Below are 21,615 nucleotides of genomic sequence, written 5' to 3' on the forward strand. Positions count from 1 at the left end.
TATATTTCTCTATGTTCGAACAGTATTACTTGTTTTTATTAGAAAGTGACTGCCCTGTTAGTGCAAACCTTGGCATGTCTTCCTCTGTCCCTGTTGCTGCTTGAGGCTTTTGGATGTCCTGAAAGGTAAACTCCCCCAAAACCAAGAAGAGCAGCTTTCAAGGTTATAGTAATTGATTTTAATGTTGCCGCCCCAGGCCTCTGAAATCTACAGGGGGGTGAGCATTCAACCTCTTTGTAACAGGTGCATGTAACCTACACTGCTCAGCTGTTCGTATATTTACAGTTTTGTGATGTGATTGTGATAGTGCTCCAGTGTCTGAATAGCATATCGTCAGTTGTTTTCTTGGTCAAGAAAGATTGGTGGCGTTTCTTGTATTTGTCCCTCAGGGCCCTGGAGGTTCCTGTGGGCCTCCGCGTCTCAGAGGCTGTAGACAGCAGTGCCTCGGTTGCATCCTCACCTTGTTGTAGCTCACAGACAACCTCTGTGTTGGAGAGGGATCAGTAGCTGCGGAGAAATGTAATATATATAGATTTGATTGTCCAGCTTCACGCAGTCAGCCACAGACAACGTCTAAACCTTATACAGCCTCTGGTCAAAACCCCGAGGAAAACCCTGATATGGTTGCATATATTTTCTTTTTAGATGATGGGCCAGGCAGCAGATCACCGCCTCAGTGCTGGATGATATATACATTTGTTCATCGTGCAGAGCAATGTAAGGGTGAAAAATGGAGACTGACGGTATTGTAACCCTGAAACGAATAAGCCTTAAAATATATTATGAGGTAGTATCTAATAAGTGGCAGCGATCTGGAGAAGGTAGTTCTCAGACAGTATCCGTACAAATAACATTAATATCAGTTACTTAAATACAAAACCTCTGGTCAGAGCTTCCACCTGATTTGAGTGTTTATGTTAAGCTAAGCTGCGTTTCCCGGTTGTTGCTTATATTTAACAGACGGATATGAGGGTGACATTGATGTTTTCATCTAACTCTCAAAAAGAAAGCAAGTAAGGGTTTCCCAAAATGGAAACCATTTTCCGCTAAATGTGTTGTATTTAATTAACAAGCTTGTGTAGTAGCCTGATCAGCACCCAGCTCAGCACCTAGAAATCTCTGCCTCTCTCCCGCCTGTTAATCAAAGTGTTTGCTAACTCCACCAGTGACTGTAGCAGAAAAATGAGTTGATGTTTGCTTTGTTCAATATTCTTCCCTCCCCTTCAACGTGTGCCAATAAGGCTGCAGCAATAAGTCCTATATCAAAGAGCCTTTGTGCCTGACATGCTCAGTGATGCGCTGGAGCACTCAGTAAAGTGCCTGCTACATTTTCAGCTATTTTGGCCTTCTTTTTCTCCAAGGTGGTCGACCTAACATCTGAAACAACACCATGAACTGGGCCTTCCTTGAGGGCCTCCTCAGTGGGGTGAACAAGTACTCCACAGCATTTGGTCGCATCTGGCTCGCCATCGTTTTCATCTTCAGGCTCTTGGTCTTCCTGGTGGCCTGTGAGAAGGTCTGGGGTGACGAGCAAAAGGACTTTGATTGCAATACCCGACAACCCGGTTGTCACAATGTCTGCTACGACCATTTCTTCCCCATCTCCTACACCCGACTCTGGGCTCTCCAGCTGATCTTTGTCACTTGCCCGTCCCTTCTCGTGACGCTCCATGTGTCCTACCGGGAAGAACGCGAGCGCAAACATCGGCTGAAGCATGGAGAGAACTGTACCCCCCTGTATGATAACACAGGCAAGAAGCGAGGAGGACTTTGGTGGACCTACTTCTTGAGCCTGCTGTTTAAGATGGTGGTGGATGGTGTGTTTGTTTTCCTTCTTTTCTACATCTACGAGGCCACATTCTTCCCACCGTTGGTGAAATGCAACGAGGAGCCATGTCCGAATATGGTGGACTGCTACATTGCCAGGTAAGGGTACTTCAGAAGTTCTACACTGTTAAATATCCCGGAATCCAAAAAATAGGGAAGGTTATTCTGGAGAAAGATGGTCAAATACTGGTGCTTTAATTTGGTAATTGGCCCCAAATTCTATCCCAAAGCGTTGGTATTTGACGACCTGGAAATGAAATTCAACAGTCAACAATCTTTCTCCTGAATCGCCTCCCCGCCCTTTAACGGCTGAACTAGACCTCTTACCTTCACTTGAAAAACTAACGTTATGTCTCTCATCTTTCACCATGTATCCCTCAGGCCCACAGAGAAGAAAATCTTCACCATCTTCATGGTGGTGACCAGCTTTGTGTGCATATTCCTCACTTTTTGTGAGGTCTTCTATCTGTGTGGGAAGAGGCTCTCGGAGTGCTGCAAAGGTGGACGTAGCTCAGCGAGGCAAAACTCCTTCATGATGGTCAGAACTCCTCTGACTGGGAAGGAGAACACAGCATACAACGAGCCTGCCCTGGATAAGGCCAAGATAGCCGACAGAGGAAATGGAGAAGCTTCAGCCCCAGCGTACAGCAAAGCAGTCTCCTGAGGGACTTGTATTAAAACTAATGATTTTGACTTGTGACATGTGAGGTCGCTTTTGTACGGTTGACAAGATTTATCTCCCAAAATGTGTGCTTTCAAAGAAAATTTGTTTACAAAAGATCATGTCATTATTTTTGTTATATAACAGTTTTTCTCAAATGTTTCTGTCTCTGAATATTGTTGAGCTGAACATGTATGGATCCTTTTTAAAGGCTTGTGATCTACAATAACCGATAATGCAGTAAAGGTGATTTACTGTACTTTGACTATTTATATGATTATTTGTTATGTAATATTATTTTGTTATCTGGACGGCCCTAAATAAAATTGCTTTACTTATTCTGAGATGTGAGAGCTGCAGTGTGTCTACTTTAACACAAACTAGAAGTGAGGAACCGAGTCAAATAGTTTTGCATAAGCACACCCAAGTAATGTACACAACTATAGTACACAACCATCCTGTGGAGTTCGCTTTGCCACGTATTCCTTCTTCAGCCTTATCCGAATAATTTCAGAAACCCCACATCTTTTTCAAATGTGTTTAAACAAAGATCTCTTTAATGAACCTACAACATGCAGGGCAGACACACATGGGTGCAGCAGTACAGAGTAAACTGAACCAATAGAAATCTAAATGGGGAACTACAACATGATCAAAATCAATCAGAATAAACACATGATGAGGTGCCAAAATGTCTTTCACAAAGTGTTCTGCATAGTAACTGATGGGAGTAACATTATTGACAAAAGCTGATAAAATCATCACTCCTACACTAAGTGTCAGACCAACTCGAAGACAATTAACCACATCCTGCATCATTCACTGGACCGAGAGTACATTTGTAAAGGACAGTATCGTAAAACTTAATGTACTTATAAGGCAGTGACTGTAGCGCATTCTTACCTGGAAAAATGAATAAGCCAACCCTTGTCGTATCTGATTTTATGGTATTGCCGCTCCCTATCTTAAGTGTATTTTAGTCCTAATGAGCAAACAAGTATTAGGCGTTGGACCCAAAGGCTACAAACCTGCATATCTCTACATCGCAATTGCCTAATGGAACTGATACCAAGTCACTTGGCATGAAACGTAGACAAGCATACTTGCTTGGGGTTTTTTACAGTCAACATGTTTTGTCCCGTATCACCTTTAATAATTTGCAAAGTCACTCTCTCGAACCGATTTCCTTGTTGAGTCAAACCACTTATTACTTTTGTTGTTTTCGTGTACTTTGCTTTAACTGAATTCACAAATTTAGGGTATCCCTTCAAAATAAACTTGCCATAGTAAAAGGACATTTAAAAGTTATAGTTTTTGACTTAGCTACATGTCAGTAAGTTTTGGGTGGACGCCAAAAGTGGCCACACCTCTAGATAATGGCCATGAGTTGATTCTTGTACTCAGTCAATATCAGAGACCCACTCACTGCTGGAGAGACGGTGCCTGAAGCCTGCTGAGCACATTCCCACTGACTGTTCCCCCGACAAGGACATGATGGACTGAGTGGAACGCACATTTTCTTAACGTAAGTTGAGAAGTTTTGATTATTGTCATCTAATTGTATAATTAGGATAAGTTATATTACGTTTTAAGACCATAAGGGCATTAAATTATGGGCATAAATCAATGTGAACTACAAAATTTGGACGCAGGATGAGTGAACATTTAACAAATGACTACCTGCACTCTGTGGAGGGTTTGGGTTGTTGAACAAGTGTTTCATCCAATATTAAAAGCAACTTTCTTCAAAGTGCCTAGCTTCAAATGCTTTGAACTGTGGGATACAGGACAGGGGCTAGAGATTTTAAAGCTCCTTAAAGCAATAGTTTGATATGAAAAAAAAACCTGTAAAACGTACTGTGAAATATTTTGAGCAAATTACATAATATTTAGCTGATTTTATGTTTTTTTTTATTATTATTTCTCTGGATAATGGCATAACTCTATCTTTTTCTCTTTATTGTGTTCTAGCTTTAAAGCTTATAAAGTTTCCCTTCCAACATTAAAAGACAGACTGGTAAACTTCTGAGAAGCCAATCAAAGCCGAACCCATGGATTGGAAGTTTCTCCAGGACCTTCTCAGCGGAGTCAACAAGTACTCCACTGCCTTCGGACGTATCTGGCTATCAGTGGTCTTCGTCTTCCGGGTGTTGGTCTTTGTTGTGGCTGCAGAGCGTGTCTGGAGCGATGACCAGGCACACTTTGAGTGCAACACCCTCCAGCCAGGTTGCAAGAACATCTGCTATGATTACTACTTTCCCGTCTCCCACATCCGCCTCTGGGCTCTCCAGCTTATCTTCGTCACCTGCCCTTCCTTCATGGTCGTGCTGCACGTGGCCTACAGGGAAGACCGTGAACGCAAGTACCGAGCCAAGCACGGCGAGGAAACGCGGCTGTACGACAACCCAGGCCAAAAGCATGGCGGCCTATGGTGGACTTACCTCATGAGCCTCTTCATTAAGACCAGCTTTGAGATCACTTTTCTCTACTTGCTACACTTCATCTATGACAGCTTCAAGCTGCCCAGGAAGGTCCAATGTGATGTCAACCCCTGTCCTAATTTGGTGGACTGCTACATATCCCGTCCCACTGAGAAGACCGTTTTCACCTACTTCATGGTGGGGGCGTCCGTCATATGTGTGGTGCTCAACATCTGTGAGATTTTCTATCTGATTGCTTCCCGGTTGGTAACTCTCAAAGTTCAAGGCACCTTGCGCACCAAGTCTAGTAGGTTCCGCCCTGACATGGACTTTGATGGCTGCAAGTCATCTCTGAAATCATAGCTGGAGACTCATTTGCCCCCAACTGATTTGCTATAGGGTGATTATTTTCCCCATTCGAGGCATATTCATAAATAAATTGATTATATATATATTTTATGTCTAATATGAATGTATAAATGTATTGTCTTTTGCCACCAAAAATCTTATGCCTATTACTGATATCGAAATTCCCTCAGTGTAAAAAATGTTTCAGCACCAGTTTTGCTGCACATAGTAATTGATTGTTGTTAAACAAAGAACTGAACTGCTCGTTTGTCATCATGACAATATCCAAAACTGAGATTTTTGTTTTTTTGTATTCACTAAAAAACAGTTTGCCAAAGAACTAAAATAAAGTTGTTGTTGTTTTTTTTTTTAAGTATTGCAACTTTGATAAAAACACAGCAAATGTTCGTCCATATGTGAGACCTGATTTATCCGTCTTTGATGGCGCCATTTCTCCACCTGGTGGCACCAAAGGCATACTACATTGTCATGGGAGGGACGCGAAGCCTTCAGAAAACAGCAGGAGTTCCTCTCACAATTCAGTTAGGCTGCTGTGTGATTATATGATATGGACTGTAGACAATTTTGAATTCCTACTGTATTCTTAAATAACTTCCGCGGTGCCAATGTGTGGGTGGTGTTAATGTGACATAGTGAGACGGCACTTTCAAATCCTATGTTTTTTCACAAGAACTGACAAATATAATTAAAGATTTACACTTTTCCTGTGAGTTTTATTGCGCATTTAAAATTGCAGCCTACCATTTTGTCGTCTGACCACTTGTCCGTCGTGTTATTCCAGCCTTTGACCAGGTGTTGACACCGGAACTAGCTTAATAGGTTAATGTCCTTAGCCACATTCAAAAACAACTTTTCACAATTAAAAAACACTTCATGAATAAAGTCAGCTGACTTTGTAGTCGACTACACTAATTCGTAAGTATGTCCACGGCTTTTTCCAACAACCAGAATAATAAGGCAGGTGCACCTGTACTCCTCTGCATCAGAGGCGCTGAAATTCAACAGATAACGAGTAATTAGCAACTGTACTTTCAAAATAAAATCATGAATTGATTCCCGAAAAAAAAAAAAAAATGTTTGGAGTATGCATAAGGAGCATTTTGGGAACTGAGAAAAAAAAAAGTGTTTCAAATATTCACAAATAAAGCTCAGATTATAACTCAAACAGGTTATCATCTTTGGTAATCTCCATTTGCCAAATCAACTGTATACTACTATTAACTCAATTTATGCCATGCTACTGCACGTCATCAGTAACGATGATACATTTATTTACTGTGCTTAAACTCTTCAGAATAGCCACTTTCACAGATTGACATCTACAGTGTGTTCATCAAGTTTGTTGCGCCTTAACTGATATATTCTTCGACGAGATGAGGTTTTATTTTGAAATTTTAGGAGCACAGGTGTCACTTTCCCTGTTGGCTGATGACTGACTGTCTGACTGACTGCGCTGCTCTGCGCTGCTCTGCTTAGTTTGGAGAGAAGAAGAGCCACGCTGATAAGATAAGACCAACGGACAAGACCGTCAGTCAGTTCTAACTGATGGTGACCTGACAGAGATGGCTGGTACAGGTAAAGAATGTGCCTGACAAGTTTTATGTGCATGTCTGCAGCCTGTTGGCATTTGTTTGTTTCAAGCTTTTGGAGTGTCTGTTTGGGTGTGGTGGTGGCTTGACTGAAAATACTTTCCACCTGCTAAGAAAGCACTTTAACAGCACCTGTGTTGATGTGAGATAGTAAGCACTTGTCCTGGGAGACATGGTCAGAAATAAAACTGCACATTGAAGTAAAGTAAGTAAGTAAGTAAGTAAGTACACAACTTCGAGCCTTTGGGCCCACATGTTTTAAATACCAGGGACTGAATAGTGTGGATGCTGTGTGAAATGTGAAATCACACCTCTGCATGTGCGAGGGAGAATTCCCCAAATATTCAGTTGTGAAAAATTGCCTTGTCATGTGAGGATGGGAGCATCAGCCAGGTTCAAACCGAGAGGCGTGCCATATTTTTATGGCATATTTTTACTGTGTATGGCCTCCAGAAATATTCAGGTGTGACTCAACTGACAGAAAAACTTGATACACGTTGTAATTCCAATAGAGTTTGTAATATCAAAATCTAACACAGTCAGTTTTTCTTAAATGGTTTGCACCTTTCATAAGACTTCTGTGTTTTGACATTCTCATATTTGAATATTTTTGCAGTTGTGTATCAGCAGCAGTTAGGTTTTTTTTTGTTTTTTTTTTAGCATCCAGTCCGCTCCAGTCTGAACCCTAACCCTGTACTGTAGTTATGTGTTTAGCAGCTAATCATTAATACAAGTGACATCCCTGGGGCGGTGCTGACCTGTCCTCTGCGTCTCTGATCAATACAACAGGAACAACACGGGTGGCATTGCGTTGTCTAACAATCACTGCAGCTTTCTGTTTTTGTCATGCGATTCATTGATTTTATGCATTATTTGACGGGGACAGACACAGGATACATGGACGGAAAACGAAAACTGCAATCTGATGCAAATATCGCAGTGTTTATAGCGGATGCTAATTTGCAACTCGTCCCCCAGAGTGCTTTTATGAAAATGAGAGATTAACAGTGGTGAGATCAAGTGGAGGTAAATGAAGACCAGCAAGGTGCAACAAAGTGCGTGCTTTATTTGAACTTGTCATGGGTACAGACACTTTTGTTGTTGAATTAACAACGATTAGGGAAGATCTCTTGGAACTGGTTGCGTTGCAGCACATTTCCAGATCAGATTGCAAGTTTCAGGACTTTTTTAAATACCTGAATCTTTAGTCTTCAGGTTATCCTCCTTGCTGAGGAGCAAGTTCATATTAGCTTCAAACGCAAGCTTTACATAATGAAAATCAATATATTTAGCAGTTCTCTATCTTTCTCTGTCTGAAACGTGCCTGGAGTATTAAGTACCGCCCTTCCTCCTCCCTCCCCTCCTCAGGAGTGTGTTGTGCCAGCCTGGAGGAACCCAAGGCCCTGATGAAGATGGGTCTGAGCCAGCTCCTCATTGGTCACGTGAACTTCCTGCTGGGAGCACTGGTGCACGGCGTGGTGCTCCGACACATCAACCTCCACAAGCAGGCCCGGGCCATGGAGTACGCCATCTCCAACGTGGTCGCTCTCACCTCCGGCCTTGTGGTGAGTGCACAGACGCATAAGATGCACACTCTGATCCTACAGCAGTTCTGCAGATTTAACAAAGCAATTTTGATGGCATCTATGGGACTTTTACAACCCGTTCTTATATTGTTACTATAAGATTTAGAAAAAGAAACAATAAAAGAAAGTCATTTTCATGTCTGTGCCCCTAATAAATATATACAGTTTCCCTTTTAAAAAATGCAGAAAGTAGTCATTTGAATCAGTCGCTGGTTTATCTGATGACCTCAAATTGGTAATTCCAGTCGCTAATATCAATTACATTAGTTAAAGGGCTAATTCTGTGATGATTTGTTTGCGTCCCTCCTTGCACAAACAGCTTAAAAACACACGCAAAGGTATTTTAACACTTTCACACCCTACACTATTGCAGTGTTGGCACATCTGTGGTGTTGACAGATATCATCTCTTGACTTTCACTCGTGTTTCCCCGTGTTCTCTGTCCACAGACTGAATGAGAAATATAGGATGTAATATCATTTCTTGGTTTTCTGTATCACATCTGTCATCAGTTTTCCCTGTACGATCACAGACATATGGTTTCAGAGATGAATATTCTTTGATGAATCTCTCTCTTGTCTCTGCAGGGAATCATCGTTGGCATTCTGGCTATCGTCTTGTCTAAAAACAAGAAGAGCAGATGCCTGGTCAGTGTCACTTTTTTAAAAAAATGTTCCTATTAACAATTTTTTCAAGAAGTGATAAAAACTCTTCTGACAGTGCTGCCTTCAGTCCTCTCCACTGATGTGCTCTCTCTCAGAAGTTAAAGGCGCTCTCCGCTTATTTTGATCCGTCTGCTTTCACTGCACGTATTTCTGCTTTCTCTTAGATATTTCCCAGCTTTCTACCACTTTATTCTCCTCTCCTGTCACCGACTTTCTCGTCAGGAGGACATAAAAAAAATCCCTTTTTGAGTTCCTGCGTTTTGCCACAGGTGACCGAACGCGGCCCTTGCTGGGTTGGAATATTTTCCTCTCTCCCTCCAGCCTCGCAGCTCGGCTTCACCTCTGTTTACTCAGTCAGCTGTCGGGCTGCTCAGACGGGACCGATGAGGCAGCGGGCTGAACAGAATGAGTAAGCTCAGGAGAACCCGGTGTGATAAACCACTCCCCGTCTCCTTTGTTAAAGTGAGCTCCAGCGAACTGGGCAAGGCAGCGCTGACTAGCATCAGTTTGACTCCTCATCCGTCTTGTTTTCTCATTCACTGATACTGGCATCACACTGTATGAATAACAAGTAATCTCCACACTCCCTTTTATTAATGTCAACACACGCCTTTATTACTTCTGCTGGCTACTGCAGCTCTTATCTCCCAGACAAATTGCTACAATTTTCTATTATTCCGATTGAGGTTTGCCTTAACTCACTCTTCACAAAGGGACTTTAAATGTCTAGACACTTCCTGTGCCTGTGTCTCACCTTCTGTACAATTATTCAAGGGTGGGTTCACTTTTCTTTTAGCTGCCCAGAATATGATTGATTATTGCACATTGCACATTAATTCCTTGGATGCCTCATACTGGGAGTTTAGATAAGGCAGGGCTTATCTTATATATGTTTTTAATGGTCAAATCCCATTAAACCAAAACTATCAAGGAGTTGGCATCTAGTAGTTTTCGTCATAGTTTCAACACTACTTTTTTTAGCAAACATCTGTCATCTAAGAGTAAAAAGTGTGTGTTGGGTTTTTAAGTGACAGACTCTGTGTTTCGCTCATTATTTACTGCAGCAAGATGGTTTATGTCTGACCGACTCTAACTACAGTGGCCATAATCTTGAAGGAGCATGAACTAGAGTGGCTCAGTTAATAGGTTTTGGATGACAATGGAGCTCAGTGGCACAGAAGCTTACGAGCCTCTCATTCCACAGTCAATTTTTTGGTACGTTAAAATCAATAGGGCTACAACTAAACACTGTTTTCATTGTCATATTAACTGCAGATTATTGGTCCAGTAAATTAATCATTTTCTTTTGTTTCTGAATAATAAAACATTTGAAAAAATGTCCATACAGTTTCTGAACGGCCGACAGAACGTCTTGAGATGTCTTGTCAGATGGACCAAAAGTTCAGAACGCAAAGACACTCAGTTTACTGTTGTGTGTGTGAGACAAAGAGATGCAACAATTCCTGCAAAAAGAACATTTTTCAATGTTTCTGATTGGAAAAATTTAATTCAGAATTCTCTTTCGTTTCGATTGGGGAGCTCCCAAGAGACCGATTCAAAAAAATACTGTCCAAAATTGATGTGATAGTTGCCAAAACGTCGTGGCTTTTACTTTGATGTGATTTTGGACGTTATGGCAGAAGATCAGAGGATCCTCCGTGCCTGGTGAACACCCAGGCCCTCAAAACTTCACAACCAAAGATTGTAACCGGCGCTTCTCTTTAAAATGTTTCTCAAGACCACGCAAAGATAATCGTGGTGACATCAGGCTGAGTAGCGCTCCTGATGACAAGTCGACTGATTGTCATGTAGGAAATCAGTTCATTGAGCCTCCACCTGACTGTGCTGATCTTTTTTTTGCACACTTCATCAACATATATTAGTTTTTTATTACATTTTCATGTTTACCTGACTTAATTGTCTGTTCTATTTTTTTTCATATGCTTAAACATCTCATGTAGTAAATGCTGCCTTAAATCTGCTCTTTTCCTATTAATACCGTTTATTCTTGGCTGTCCTTTCATCTGTTTACTAACACAGATGTCCCAGTTTCCTAACAGGATAGTACAGCATTAAAGCTCAATTGAATCAGTCATCAAGTATTTGTTTCCTGATGTTTCTTCTTGTCCTTCTTTACCGTCCCCAGACGTGGTCACTCTTTTCAGTGGGTCTGGTCGCAGCCATCATGGCAGGAGCTTCAGCCGTCGGACTCTTCGTGTCTGTGGTGAGGGCCATCATTCATGGCGGGCGGAGCCTCCTGACTCACTGCCGCTTCCCCGATGCCATTGGCTACTCCAGCATCACCAACGAATGTCCTTTTGACCCCACCCGCATCTACGTGAGTTTATTTGTGCACAACAGTTACTGAGATCAAGGCATGAGCTGTGGGCACCTGGCTCTTTGATGAGCTGACCGTTGTCTCCGCGGCATGACCACAACACGTGTTAGCACGTCACGGTGGCCGCGCCCCTTTTATGTGTGCGTACATAGGGTGTGAGGATGGGTCGTGTGTGTCGACCCGTCAGTCACACTCTGCAGCCGTTGGGCTGGTGGCTGAAATGCTGACCTGACCCTGTCGGACTTCTTCAGGCTCTGTCCTGTTCCAGTGCGTTACAGATGGACTGTCAGACCTGCTCAGCCTCACAGCTAAAGCCACGCATCAGCACCACTGTGGCATTTAAGCACGGCTAGTAGTCTGCAATTTGTCAGTTATGTGACCTTTGTCTTAAGCTAGATTTATAGATGATGCGAGGGGTTAATGGCAGAACCGCTGTAGATAAAATTATAGCACAGTGTCGGATTTTACCCATTAGGACAAACACAGCATCAGATAGATTTTCAACCCTGACAGCAAATGTGTTTACTGCCTTTGATGCACTTTATGAAACATAGCGATGTTGGGAAGGTTTGACATGTCTCATTATTGAACAGGAAACTGCTTTCATGCAGTCACAGTATTTACAGTGCAGTCTGTCACTCACTGTGATAGAAAGCACTGATCACCTGGAGCTAAAGGTTGTCTCAACAGACTGTCAGACACTCATTGTCTACATTCTGTAGGTACCACTCTACTCCAAATCCCCATAGTTTGCATTAATGAGCAGCATAAAAACATGCTGCTGAAACAGTTACAATGATCTCATTGTGTCTACAAAACCGGGTTGTACATTAGAATGCAAGTTGTAGTCGTATAATGGATGAGAATGAGTAAAGAAGTCTAACAGCTTCAGGAATGAAGCTTCTTGTAGTCAAGTAGTACGGCAGCAGATAGTCTTGTATCTTTTGCCAGATGGCAGCAGAGTGAACAGGGTGTCGCTCGGTGGGGTTCTTTAGTGTACTTTGGGCTCTGTGCAGATATCTCACCTCACGCTGTCACTGGTGATATCTGGTATTACTTACAACTGTTTTGTAGTGTGTAAATAACCATTTATTAAATATGAATACACAGCTTCTAAATGCTTAGTAGGGATAATGAATGTGTAGCCAATAAATATAATCTAGTATCTAGTGTTTTCTTTTCAATGAAGTAACCTTAAAGCTGTGCGTTTAGGGATTACAACGTAGATATGGAAGCTTAGCATGAGGCACTAGTAGCCCATGCTAACTAGCTACAGTTTGCCACTACTAGGAGGTGCACATTAGTCACAGTTTGGCTATGGCAGCTCCTTCTGTACTTTTTCATAGCTACTGTAATTCCTTTCTACAGCCGAACATCCTGCTCACATCAGCCTTATACATTTGTATTAGCAAAGAGTAGCAAATAAGTAGGTGGTAGATTTAACTTCTGTATGCTTGAGTTCAGCTCAGCTAAAGCTAACGTTCACTCAAACAACCAAATAGTCCTCAAGCTAATTTAGCAAAGCACTCATGTGCAATGTACAGCCAGGTGCTTTGTCATGCTAGCTTAAACCCATGTGTAGGTAAATGGCAAATTAGCAGTCCTAATACTTAAGTACTTTGCGAATATCAAAGGACGGTTCTCATTTAGTAAAACTACAGTCTTGGTTTTGGTGGAATTGCATTAAGTGTGCTCACTTTTTAGTTTTCCTTCAAAGAAAATTTTAAATGATGGATGGTCAATATTAAGTCTTATGTTGCAATAAACCAGATTTATCCTTTTATCAGGAGAGCTCCATCTCTTTTTGGAGTCCTCTGAGACTGCAGATCATGCTGTTCACTCAAGAGTTGCTTATTAGCTGGGGAACTCCAATATGGCTGCCGGAGGGTGCATTACATCACCTGAAAGAATGTTTTGGACAATATATCTAAGTTGTTTAGGGGCAGTAATAGTTTTTTTTCCCCCTGCATATTTCATCATGAATTCCAAATAAAGCTCCAAAACTTAAAAACATAAATGTTTGATTTTTTTTGTAGTCTGCTCAACTAAAAGCAGCTCTGTCTTTGAATTCCCCTGTACACTTTTACTTTGATACATTCTGCTCCGCATGTTTTATCTACATCGCTGACTCTCCTGTGAAAACTGAAATTTCCAGACCCAACGGGGTGAGAAAAACAAGGTTCTGTTTCACATCATTACCCACGCTGTAACCCTGATTATGTGAAGCTGCTCTTGCCTCAGATTGTGTTGTTTATGGTCCAGCTGGTGGTTGTCACTTACCAACTCCTTCATCCCACCCTAGAGCACCACTCTGATCCTCTGGGTGCCTCTGATCGTGACTTGTGTCATCCAGATGGTGTTTTCTGCCCGATGCGTTGCTGCCTGCGTTTCATTCCTGGGTCTGCCTTGCTGCCCCAAAAGGAAGAGAAAAGGAGACTTTGGCAGAGCGGTGAGATTAGATTCTGCTACTTTAAAAATAAAATCTTTGAAATGGTGCCTAAGACTGTTTTCAGTCTAGCAATGTTTAAAAATTAGATTAAAACACTGTCATTAAACAATTCTCTGTGTTCGTGTAGGTCAATGTGGTGAGGCCGATTGTGGAAGCTGCTCCCTCTCGCTATACTGACTCACCCTCTCGCTATACTGACTCACCCTCTCGCTATACTGACTCGCCCTCTCGCTATACTGACTCGCCCTCTCGCTATACTGACTCGCCCACTCGCTATACTTCACCTCTTAGAAGCAACAATGAACCTCCAACCCGCTATACTGCACCTCCAAGAAGCAACAAAGAACCTCCATCCCGGTATACTGAACCTGCAAGAAGCCACCATGGACCTCCAAGGCGGAATACCGAACCTCCAAGACAGCCGCGCCAACCTCCTCCCGCTTCACAGCATCTTCCTCCTCCGTATCGGAGTCTTCCTCCTTCAGAAAGGCAGCCTCTTCGCCCACCGCACAGAGAAAGGTCAGACAGAGGAAGGCATGAAACGAGGGCTGGCAGCCAGCAAAGGGCACCAGAGCAACACGGGCTGCTGGAGAGGGGAGGGCCGGACAGGTCCAGCTTCTGGATTTAGACATATTTGACTCGTCACGGCTTCCTGAAGATTAAGTGCTGTGAGGGTGTGTGTATTTGCAACAATACTTGGATTCAAACATCAGTTCTTAAAAACCGGGAACTTCGTGCTGGAGAGGTTTTTAATTTTTTTAGCAGTGCAGTAGACCTCAAAAATTGTCAGTATGCAGCATCCTGGTTATGTGAGTGTGTCTGTTCTTTTATTTTTGTACCCCTGAGTGTCAAAGTATTCATATCAGGATAAACAGATGAGACGAATCCTCCTAAATGAGGACATGGTGCCAATCCTTTGATGCACACACATTTAGTTCATTCACAGTTAATGGAATAGTTTGACATTTTTGTAAATACACTTTTCTGCCAAGACTGAGAAGATCGCACCACTGTCGCCTGTGTGCTAAATTGCTACGGAGCTGGAGTTACAACACGGTTGGCTTAACTTAGCATAACTAGTTGGCTCTTTCCTAAGTTTAAAAACACCTTGCAAAAACTCTACAGCACACTAATATACATTTTATGTTTTGTTTATTTAATTTGTACAAAAAGTGACATGTAGAAATGACAAGTTGTTGGTTTAATGGGGATTATATGTGCTAGCCTCCTTCCTACTGGGAGCAGTGAGAGTCTTGTTGTGTTAGCTTAGCATGAACCTGCAATCTTGACAAGGAAGGCTTGCTGTTTCTCCCAAAGTAAAAAAAAAAAAAAAAAAGCCTACTAGCAGCTCTTAAAACGCACTAATTAATAATGTTTCTCCAATTTGATTAATTCCTACACAAGCTGAAATGTAAAAATCGCAGTTAAAAGGGAGTTGTGTACTCTAGGCTAATGACAGTTTGTCACCAGTAAATAGTTACATCATCTCAACTCGATACTTTACACTGTTGTTATGGTTCTTCCTATGGCATGTGTGTTTTTGAACTAGCTGTTTTCCCCTACTTTCTGTCTTTATCCTAGGCTAAGCTAACCATCTCCTTGCTTCAGCTTCATAAATAGCGCCAAAAAAGTGAGAGCGGTCTCAATGTTCTCGTCTAAGTCTGGGTAATAAAATGCCAAAATAATGGAGGCATGGATATATAGGTAGGTATTTTTATTTATTATTTCTAGCTTTACACCTTTATGCTAGGCAAAGCTAACCATCTCCTGGCTTTAGCTTGAACATTAGCTCACAAACATGAGAGCAATGTTGACCTTCTCATCTAACTCTTAGTAAGACAAGTGAAAATTGAATTTTCCTTATTGTCAAAATATTATTTTAACATTAGAGTTTACACTAATAAAGGAGGCTGGCAACATAGAGCTGGTTAAACCTTCTGTTAAGGGAAGCAATGCTCAGAGTGGGTGTGTGTGGCACTGCCTTCTTCCTGCTTTTATTAAGAAGACAACCCTCTGTTGTGTGCTGCACATTTGGGAATCAAGTGTGTGAACATTTGTCCTGCACGTAGAGAAACCAGAGAAAGTGTTCCAGAGAGTTTCCAGAGAAACCAGTACTACAAGTTTGTTGTATTTATTGCTTAACTGAATAAAGTTTTTACTTACAATTACACAGCTAGTTTGTTTGGCTTGCGTCTGAACTCTGACACTGAAAGCATTCAATGTGGTGATGTCAGCTGTTAGTGACCTGACAGGTATGACTGGTTACACTCAGACACCCATGTAGACACCCTGAGAGATCAACACAAATGCATTCCCCCACTTTGTGTTAGTTGTGTTGTAATAACAACCTATAATGTATCTTGAAAGGTTGCAAAACCTTAATGTATGTCAGTCCTGTTCAGTTGTCAGACCAGATTTTTGCCTGGTCCGCAGTGAAATGCGCTCCTTCGTGCGTTCTGAAATGCCAAGAAATGAAGAAACAGTCCACACGGGCAGCTTTGAAACACATAGGTATATTTCGCTTTCAGGTCCAACGGAACAAACATGACATCCTCGCGTGAGGTTTTCATGCAACAGAAAAACTAATAAGGATAGAAGTAAGGGAGGGTTAGGGAGGGGGGAAGAATAGAAAGAAAGAAGAAGGGCGTGTATTAATCCAACACAAGGTACCAGTTCATCGGAGGCAGTGAGAATAGAAAAGTGTTAAACTGTAGTAGATCAGGGGGTTAGCAACTGTTGTTCCTTATCCTACCAGCAGAAGGCAGTGACACTATTAGGATCCCCCAAGCAGAGGTGCGGCTGGTTAGGAAGCTCCTGTGCAAATGTTTGGTTCAAGTTAACCTCTGGTCGGTCCTCATGTCATGTAGATGCGGCTGCACCAGCACAGCTCTCAGACTCATTGGTAGTTCACTTTGCCACCATTGTACACAATAATTCAAAGTTTGGTGACGCACGCGTCTGGTAGTGAAGTCTGGCGTGACAGGATTCTTATTAGGCTATTTAAAGAAAAAAGATTTTAAGACCTTCCACAGCAGACGGAGGAATCATTCCTTCATTACTGTTCACCTTCTGCAGTGTTTGAAGTGAGGCCTGTCTCAACCTGCTTAATGGAGCTGATCACCCATCTGAAATAATTGCCTAAAAGTTTGGATTTCAATGAAGCACTGCAATGTGCCACTTCAAAAGTTTTTTTTTTTCTTTTCAAAGGAATCCCTTGTTAATTTATACCGAGCAGGGGTTAGGGGTATGTAACACTTTGTTGCGGATAACTTTAATCACTTCTTTATTGGCCACGTGTGAGCGGATTGTACCGTGCCGTGAAAAACGAGACCTTCCCCGTCTCTCTGTTGCCTGCATGAGCCTGTGGACGACTTGTTAAAGTTGTTCAGTGCTGCTGGACTGTGGATTTCTTTGGGAAGGACTCTGGTCAGATATCCTGCGACAGTCCAAAGGATGCGTCTTTGGAGCAACAGCAGCTAACGTCAGTTTAGAAATGGAGGACGACCGGCTTCCAGCACAACACACAAGTTCCACCAGTCACTTTAATGTATCGATGGATCATTATAAGAAATGCACTGACATACTTTAGCGATAAAATTGTTACGCTTTTTTTTATTTTTAACTTAATATAAAAAGTAACTAGTAACTTGACAGATACATCTAAGTCAATAAAAAGAATATTTCCACCTAGGTCGTTTAGAAGTATAAATTAGCATAACATGAAAATACTCCTGTGAAGAACCTCAGTATTGTCCAGTAAATTAATAAAAGTACTTAGTTACATTCGACTGATTCTTAATTTTAAAAACACTTAAACATCACACTTATGCAATATTAACCTGTTAAAGTAAAACCGGAAAATGCCAATATAACAGTTCATCATGTAAAGGACTATGCGGTTTAGCCATTGTTTCCTACTTAGCCCAACACTTAGCTTGACAGAATCTGCGTGGTGATTAACCTCCAAAACAGAAGATGGCAACAGTGATCTTACAATGGGCGTCCTCGCATTGTGAACACACGGGAGTCGTGCTGGTGCCGCTGCCACAGTGGCTCTGTTTGCATGTGCACAGTATTTCACAGGGTTGCTTTTAATTTGAAGCATGTTTTATTCAGCGGAGGCCAGGTTTCAGAAACTCAAATAACACACAGTTTAAAGCGCTCTTTCACTCTCTTGGTGCGACAGATTTGAATTAAAATATGTTTCGATATGGAATCCCAAATATGAATGAATGATTTCTATCAGTGCTTATGTAAACACAGCCACTGATGACTACATATGTCTGGAAACCCTGAAAAACTCCTGGAACGAGTCCCTTCATCTACCTGCTCTGTGAGCAGACTAATCCAGGAGGTTATAAAAGCATTCAGCTAGAGAGTGATGAACGAGCCCTTAGTGAGTTCTCTGTCTGTCAGAGGAAAAAAGAGAGAGAGAGAGAGAGAGAGAGAGGAGGGGAGGGAAGGTTTAGTCCCAAAGCAAGACAAATATTTAATCATTTCTGCCCGGTACAGTGCTGAGGAGGCTGCAGAGCTACAAAAACAGACCGCTGTGCGATGACTGTTATCGTGAAGTCTGTCGTCGTCTGGTTCGTAGGATCATGCAGTATAGTGACAGGTTTACGACTATCTTAAGTTTACTGCTCGTTGTTAAAGATCTTTGAAATACTTACAAATTAAGAAACAACACAACGTGATAATACTGTAAAAGTTAGCCCCAAGCACACGGTGCATATCCACGTGCACACACAGGCATTCAGACCAAATGCACAGCCCGTACCTTTATATAAACGCATGGCGGCTCAAACGATAATGTGCTACTGGTGTCGTTGATCAAAAAATACGTCACGGGATCTTCTTATTTCACAATCTTCCACTTCTTTAAAACGACATCCAACGAATCCCAAAGAGATCGATCTTAACTCACAGGTTCCCCCTCCCTCTTGTCACTGTAAACTGGAGTATGGTCATATTTAACAACATAGTCAACGTAAAAGTACAGTAGTAATAAGAATACAAATGAATAAATAAAACAACATGAAGGAGGAAAAACAATATGTACAAATGAGCAAAAAAAAAAACAAAAAAAAAAAACCCCGACACATTTATAGTTTAAAAATGAACAAAATGCAAGAAGATAGCGATAAAAACCTAATGGGATCTCAGGCCTTCTTTTTCTCAGCGAAAGATCATATAGCAGTAAAATCCCAATAACACCCTGCCCTGCCCTGCCCTGCCCCGCCCCCGTCCACCTCCGCCCCAACCACGCGTTCAGATCAGACCAGGAAGCTACGCTACATAATACTGCCTTTCAATGCCAGAAAGTGTGCACCATATACAGAGACAAATGTACTTCATCTCATGATATACATAGACGTACAGTATATACATGATATACACGTGAGTTGGAGGACAACCCGAGCCATCCCCACCCTGCAGAAGACATCCACGCTTTGTCACCGGCTCCTCCAGAAACTCCGTAGAGAGAGTTACTCGGGAGCATAAGCGGACGCCGCCGTCGACTGATCGTTAAATGTGAGCATGTCCCTCCATTTTCCCCCCAAATACAAAAATGAATGTGAAATGATAGAGATGACTTTCCTTAGCCTCCTTAAAATCCCCCCGCCATCCTCGCTCGCAACGACAATAATAAAAAAAAAAGAAAAGGAAGATGATATGAGAGACGAGAACCATCATGCATTGATTTGAGTGACTGTTTCAATAGCAACAGAGGGGGTGAGGAGGGGAGGGTCGCGGCGGGACGGGAGGTTCAGAACTGGGAGGCCGAGCTGGGGTCGCACTGGAGTAGCCGGACGATGGAGGGGTCGCTTTTGGCACCTTTGATAAACTCCTCCAGGGACAGTTTGCCTGCAGGGTAGACGGAGAGAGAGAAGACGAGAGAAAAGACATTATTTTGGAGGCATTTCACCCTCGTCACACGCAGGCTACAAGAACGCCTGTTTGAATTCATTCAGAATGGAAACTGAAGAAGAAAACTAAAATAACTCGTCGAGGGATTTTTCGACTTTCATAGGGCTTTTAACAGTTTAATGCTAGGTAACAAGAGCTGTATGTTGCAAATTCATTTAAATATCTAGCCCTCTATATTGACACAAACATGAATTACATATATTAACGTTCTCGCTTCCTCAGGTGGTAGAGCTCTGTGAGGAATCATTGGTAGGAGTAAGAACCTGAAGTTTATAAATGCACTCAAAACTACCACAAGCGTCTTTCCGTAGTCTTGTTCTGTGTCCCAACAGACCTTACTGTATTTAGGAAAAACTTGTACAGTAGTTAATGGCGAGAGACGGATAGATGTATGATTTTGAATTGTGCCATGAACTACACACATGATGTGTCGATGTCAGTCATCCATCTGTAAAATACCAGTCAGCCTTTGTGTCAAACTGCTCCGTGGACTACATCGTCTCGCTCAACATACGTCACCAGCACCAACATGGCTGTCACCTCAGCACAGAAATAACATTTTACAAAGTAGAACTCACCACAAGTCTGACCATAGTAACAGCTGCAGTTATAGGAAAGCAGCGTTAGTCAGTCCTGTGAGCTATTGTGTGTGCGTGATCAACTCTACAAGGTTTCAGTTGTTGGTTATGGTGGCCGTTCAACCAGACGACATCGCTATCATGCCTGTTTGGTACGTAGTCTCTTTGATTACATATTACATATATAATATATATGTAATATCACAAGTCTTTCACTTGATTAGTTTTATATCTAGCTGCATAAAGAAGTTCCCCTTGCCCCACACAACCACACATATTTTTTCTGCCATCAGTTAGATCCCATGGTGGATCCACTGGAAAGGGGCGTGATGCCCAGCAGTTAATATTTCAGAGGGTAGGACGGCCATGAGTTTAACCAGTTTTTGACCTTATACTTAGAAAAATTGTTCATATAGAGCTGTGTAACTTTCATCGATCAGTTAGTCTGTTTGTTTCTGCTTACTTCCTGTTGCATAGGAACAAATGGACTGTTGTTCGACAGAGCTGTGTGGAATCAGGGCATCAGAAATATTTCTTTGTGTGAATCAGCGCAAGCATGACGTGGACAAATACGCACTACTTCCACATGCGTTAATGCAGAATATGTGAGTCAACATGGAGGATTCGCCACATGTTCACACACCGTTGAGCTGATCCTTCAAACAATGTTAAGAATAATTTAACTTGTTTCTTCGATGGGTAATTGGTAAAGTCATGTGATTATATTGTCAATGAGTAGATTGTAATGAGTGTAGTAAGAAGACGAGTGCTACTGTTTATCATTCATGCTGGTTGTGTTATTGGTCAGGCCCTGGCACACCTGGTTTTTAAGGGAATGGGAGACGATACCTGGATTGTTAAGATTTTTGCCACGTCCCAAAAAACTCACCCATGAGTGATTCAGAGTCTTAATACCACCTCTTTGTCCCACGCGCCGCACTTTGCCCCCAGATTATCTTCCATTTAACTAGCAAAATGGACTTGGACACAAGCTAAACACACTTGCACACTATGCTATAGCCCGTATGAATATGGCCAATCGAGTCCACCAAGAATGAATCTCTTATTTTCCAGCTCAATGTTGAAACTGGATAATTTGTCAGTCTAGAAGAAGAAACGTGTACTTGTTCTTGTCTCGGTGATAAAGAAAATGAGTTTTCAGGGATTTTTTTGGCCTTTTGCCTGGGAGCTAAACAACATTTTTT

General features: G+C 42.0%; 4 protein-coding genes across 9 annotated transcripts in view; 3 read left to right on the forward strand and 1 right to left on the reverse strand.

The window, feature by feature from the left end:
* The first annotated feature begins 1,362 nt into the window (after positions 1-1,362).
* LOC115578412 (gap junction beta-4 protein-like) lies at positions 1,363-2,832 on the forward strand. Its single transcript, XM_030411369.1, has 2 exons — positions 1,363-1,926; positions 2,209-2,832. Exons 1-2 carry the CDS (start codon positions 1,391-1,393, stop codon positions 2,489-2,491), a joined length of 819 nt encoding a protein of 272 aa, XP_030267229.1. The 5' UTR covers positions 1,363-1,390; the 3' UTR covers positions 2,492-2,832.
* A 1,053-nt stretch (positions 2,833-3,885) lies between these two features.
* Positions 3,886-5,965, forward strand: LOC115578413 (gap junction beta-3 protein-like). The gene is made up of 2 exons (XM_030411370.1): positions 3,886-4,013; positions 4,460-5,965. Exon 2 carries the CDS (start codon positions 4,540-4,542, stop codon positions 5,269-5,271), a length of 732 nt encoding a protein of 243 aa, XP_030267230.1. The 5' UTR covers positions 3,886-4,013; positions 4,460-4,539; the 3' UTR covers positions 5,272-5,965.
* A 738-nt stretch (positions 5,966-6,703) lies between these two features.
* On the forward strand, positions 6,704-16,074 carry LOC115578410 (keratinocyte-associated protein 3-like). 3 transcript variants are annotated; one of them, XM_030411366.1, is made up of 6 exons: positions 6,704-6,852; positions 8,235-8,431; positions 9,040-9,099; positions 11,264-11,455; positions 13,758-13,904; positions 14,032-16,074. In XM_030411366.1, the coding sequence occupies exons 1-6, from the start codon at positions 6,840-6,842 to the stop codon at positions 14,530-14,532; spliced, it is 1,110 nt and encodes a 369-aa protein (XP_030267226.1). In that variant the 5' UTR covers positions 6,704-6,839; the 3' UTR covers positions 14,533-16,074. The 3 variants fall into 3 exon arrangements, with proteins under 3 accessions (XP_030267226.1, XP_030267227.1, XP_030267228.1); XM_030411367.1 differs by having other exon boundaries at positions 13,809-13,904; XM_030411368.1 differs by lacking the exon at positions 9,040-9,099.
* Positions 16,075-16,397: 323 nt separating this feature from the next.
* LOC115578414 (hippocalcin-like protein 1) overlaps positions 16,398-21,615 on the reverse strand; it is a 49,776-nt gene continuing 44,558 nt past the window's right edge. For 3 of the 4 annotated variants that reach the window (XM_030411373.1, XM_030411372.1, XM_030411374.1), the window contains one exon: positions 16,398-19,769. In XM_030411373.1, the coding sequence (XP_030267233.1) occupies positions 19,672-19,769 (98 nt within the window). In that variant the 3' untranslated portion in view covers positions 16,398-19,671. The remainder of the gene's footprint in view (positions 19,770-21,615) is intronic. The other variant, XR_003983440.1, reaches the window with a different exon arrangement.

This window comes from Sparus aurata, chromosome 3 (genome assembly GCF_900880675.1).
Source record: "Sparus aurata chromosome 3, fSpaAur1.1, whole genome shotgun sequence".
In the NCBI taxonomy this organism is placed as follows: Eukaryota; Metazoa; Chordata; class Actinopteri; order Spariformes; family Sparidae; genus Sparus; species Sparus aurata.

What these genes read in the sequence shown, in the direction of transcription:
- LOC115578412 (XM_030411369.1), top strand. Translation starts at nt 1,391, where the DNA reads ATGAACTGGGCCTTCCTTGAGGGCCTCCTCAGTGGGGTGAACAAGTAC. An exon ending in GTGGACTGCTACATTGCCAG is followed by an intron (nt 1,927 to 2,208) that starts GTAAGGGTACTT and finishes TGTATCCCTCAG; the next exon opens with GCCCACAGAGAAGAAAATCT.
- LOC115578410 (XM_030411366.1), top strand. An exon ending in CTCTCACCTCCGGCCTTGTG is followed by an intron (nt 8,432 to 9,039) that starts GTGAGTGCACAG and finishes TTGTCTCTGCAG; the next exon opens with GGAATCATCGTTGGCATTCT. An exon ending in ACAAGAAGAGCAGATGCCTG is followed by an intron (nt 9,100 to 11,263) that starts GTCAGTGTCACT and finishes TACCGTCCCCAG; the next exon opens with ACGTGGTCACTCTTTTCAGT.
- LOC115578413 (XM_030411370.1), top strand. Translation starts at nt 4,540, where the DNA reads ATGGATTGGAAGTTTCTCCAGGACCTTCTCAGCGGAGTCAACAAGTAC.